General features: G+C 66.6%; 1 protein-coding gene across 1 annotated transcript in view; it reads left to right on the top strand.

Annotated features, from left to right (window-relative positions):
• MYO15A (myosin XVA) overlaps positions 1 to 1,621 on the top strand; it is a 37,400-nt gene that overhangs the window by 7,732 nt on the left and 28,047 nt on the right. The window contains 3 exon segments of the mRNA XM_009888546.1: positions 577 to 672; positions 763 to 968; positions 1,485 to 1,618. Of these exon segments, the coding sequence (XP_009886848.1) occupies positions 577 to 672; positions 763 to 968; positions 1,485 to 1,618 (436 nt within the window).

Here is a 1,621-nt window from a genome sequence, read left to right on the forward strand (position 1 = left end):
CGGCCCCAGGGATGCCGCGGGGGCTGAGAGCCGCCGGATCCGGGGCGGCTGCGGTGCTGCGGGGAGCTGGCTGCCGCCTCCTTCCCTCCCCGTGGGTTCCTGTCGTCTCCAGAGGCCGGGGGCACCCCGCTGAGGTTATCGGAGAGAGACCCACCGAGCCCTCCTGGATGGCCGGCGCGGGGCGGATTTGGAAACGCTGGGGCGGGAGACCAGGTCGTTTTGCTCCTGGGACCCGGGCCCCATCCCCCATTGCTTTGCCCCCTTCCTCCTCCTCTTTGACCCCTATTTTGCACTGTGTTTCCCAGTCCCTGACACCCCAAACAGCAGCGCCGGGGCCAGCAGGTCCTGCTCTCAGTGTCACCGAGGTGCTGGCATCTCTGGTGCTGCCAGCACAGCCTGTCCCCGTCCCTGTCCCACTGCCAGAAGGCTGCTGGCCTCATCCTGCACCCCAGCCCCTTCGCAGCCCCATAGCCCCCATCCAGCATCACCACCACGCTCAGTGCCGTGGGGCCAGTCCTCTGTGGCCTGGGACTGTCCCCAGGGCTCCGGTAGCCATGGGTGCGGGTGTCACCGCAGGAGCCAGCATTCGGGATGCTGACGGCCCCGCTGGCAGCCCCCCTCACCCGGCTGGACGAGGAGCTGTGCCATGAGGCTCTCAGCCTCTTCCAGCTGGTAGGTGTGAAGGCACAGGATCCAGCACCGCGGTCCCCTGCCCGCTCCCTGCCCGGGGCCGGAGGGAGGACTTCAGTTTCCCCATGGCAGATCCTGCGGTTCATGGGGGACCCGGGGCTGGGCGGCCCACAGGAGACCCTTTTTGGCAACTACATCGTGCAGAAGGGGCTGTCGGCACCGGGGCTGCGGGACGAGCTCCTGGCACAAGCCGCCAACCAGGTCTGGCGTAACACCAACGTCAAAGCCTGCCTCAGCGCCTTCCCCCCCTCTGCCGCCTTCGACAAGTATCTGCTCAAGTGAGCCGGGGCTGGGGACAGGGATGGGGACCGGGGCTGGCTGGGACCCTTGGGGATAGCCTGGCACTTGTGCCTGGGGACACTGCTGGGTGTCTCCAGAGGCTCTCTGGGCCATCCTGGCATGTGTGCCTGAGGATGCTGCCCAGGTCCTGCTGGGAATGCTCTGACGTCCCTCTGTGGTCCTTGGGGCTAGCACAATGCCCAGGGATTGTGCTCAGGTTCCTCCAGGATCCCTTGGACCAGCCTGGTATATGTGCCCAGGGCTACTGCCCAGGTCCCTCTAGGGATGCTCTGAGGTCCCTCTGTGGTCCCCGCGGCCAGCCTGGCATACATGCTCAGGAATTATGCTCAGGTCCCTCCAGCATGCCTCTGGCCAGCCTGGCACATGTGCCCAGGATGCTGCCCAGGTTCCTCTAGGGATGCTCTTAATCCCTCCGTGGTCCCCTGGGCCAGCCCAGCACACTTGCCTGGGGATGTTGCCCAGGTCCCTCCTGCAGCATCCTCCCTTCCCTGCAGGTTTGTCTCTGACTACGCCTTTGCCGGCTATAAGCCGGTGTGCCAGCGCAAGCTGATGCACGCCATGGCGCGGTCGCAGCTGGGTACCGCGGCCGCCCGCACCTTCCCGCCCTCGCTGCTGGAGTGGACGGCGAACC

The sequence above is a fragment of the Charadrius vociferus genome, unplaced genomic scaffold (genome assembly GCF_000708025.1).
Source record: "Charadrius vociferus isolate BGI_N301 unplaced genomic scaffold, ASM70802v2 scaffold27, whole genome shotgun sequence".
Classification (NCBI taxonomy): domain Eukaryota; kingdom Metazoa; phylum Chordata; class Aves; order Charadriiformes; family Charadriidae; genus Charadrius; species Charadrius vociferus.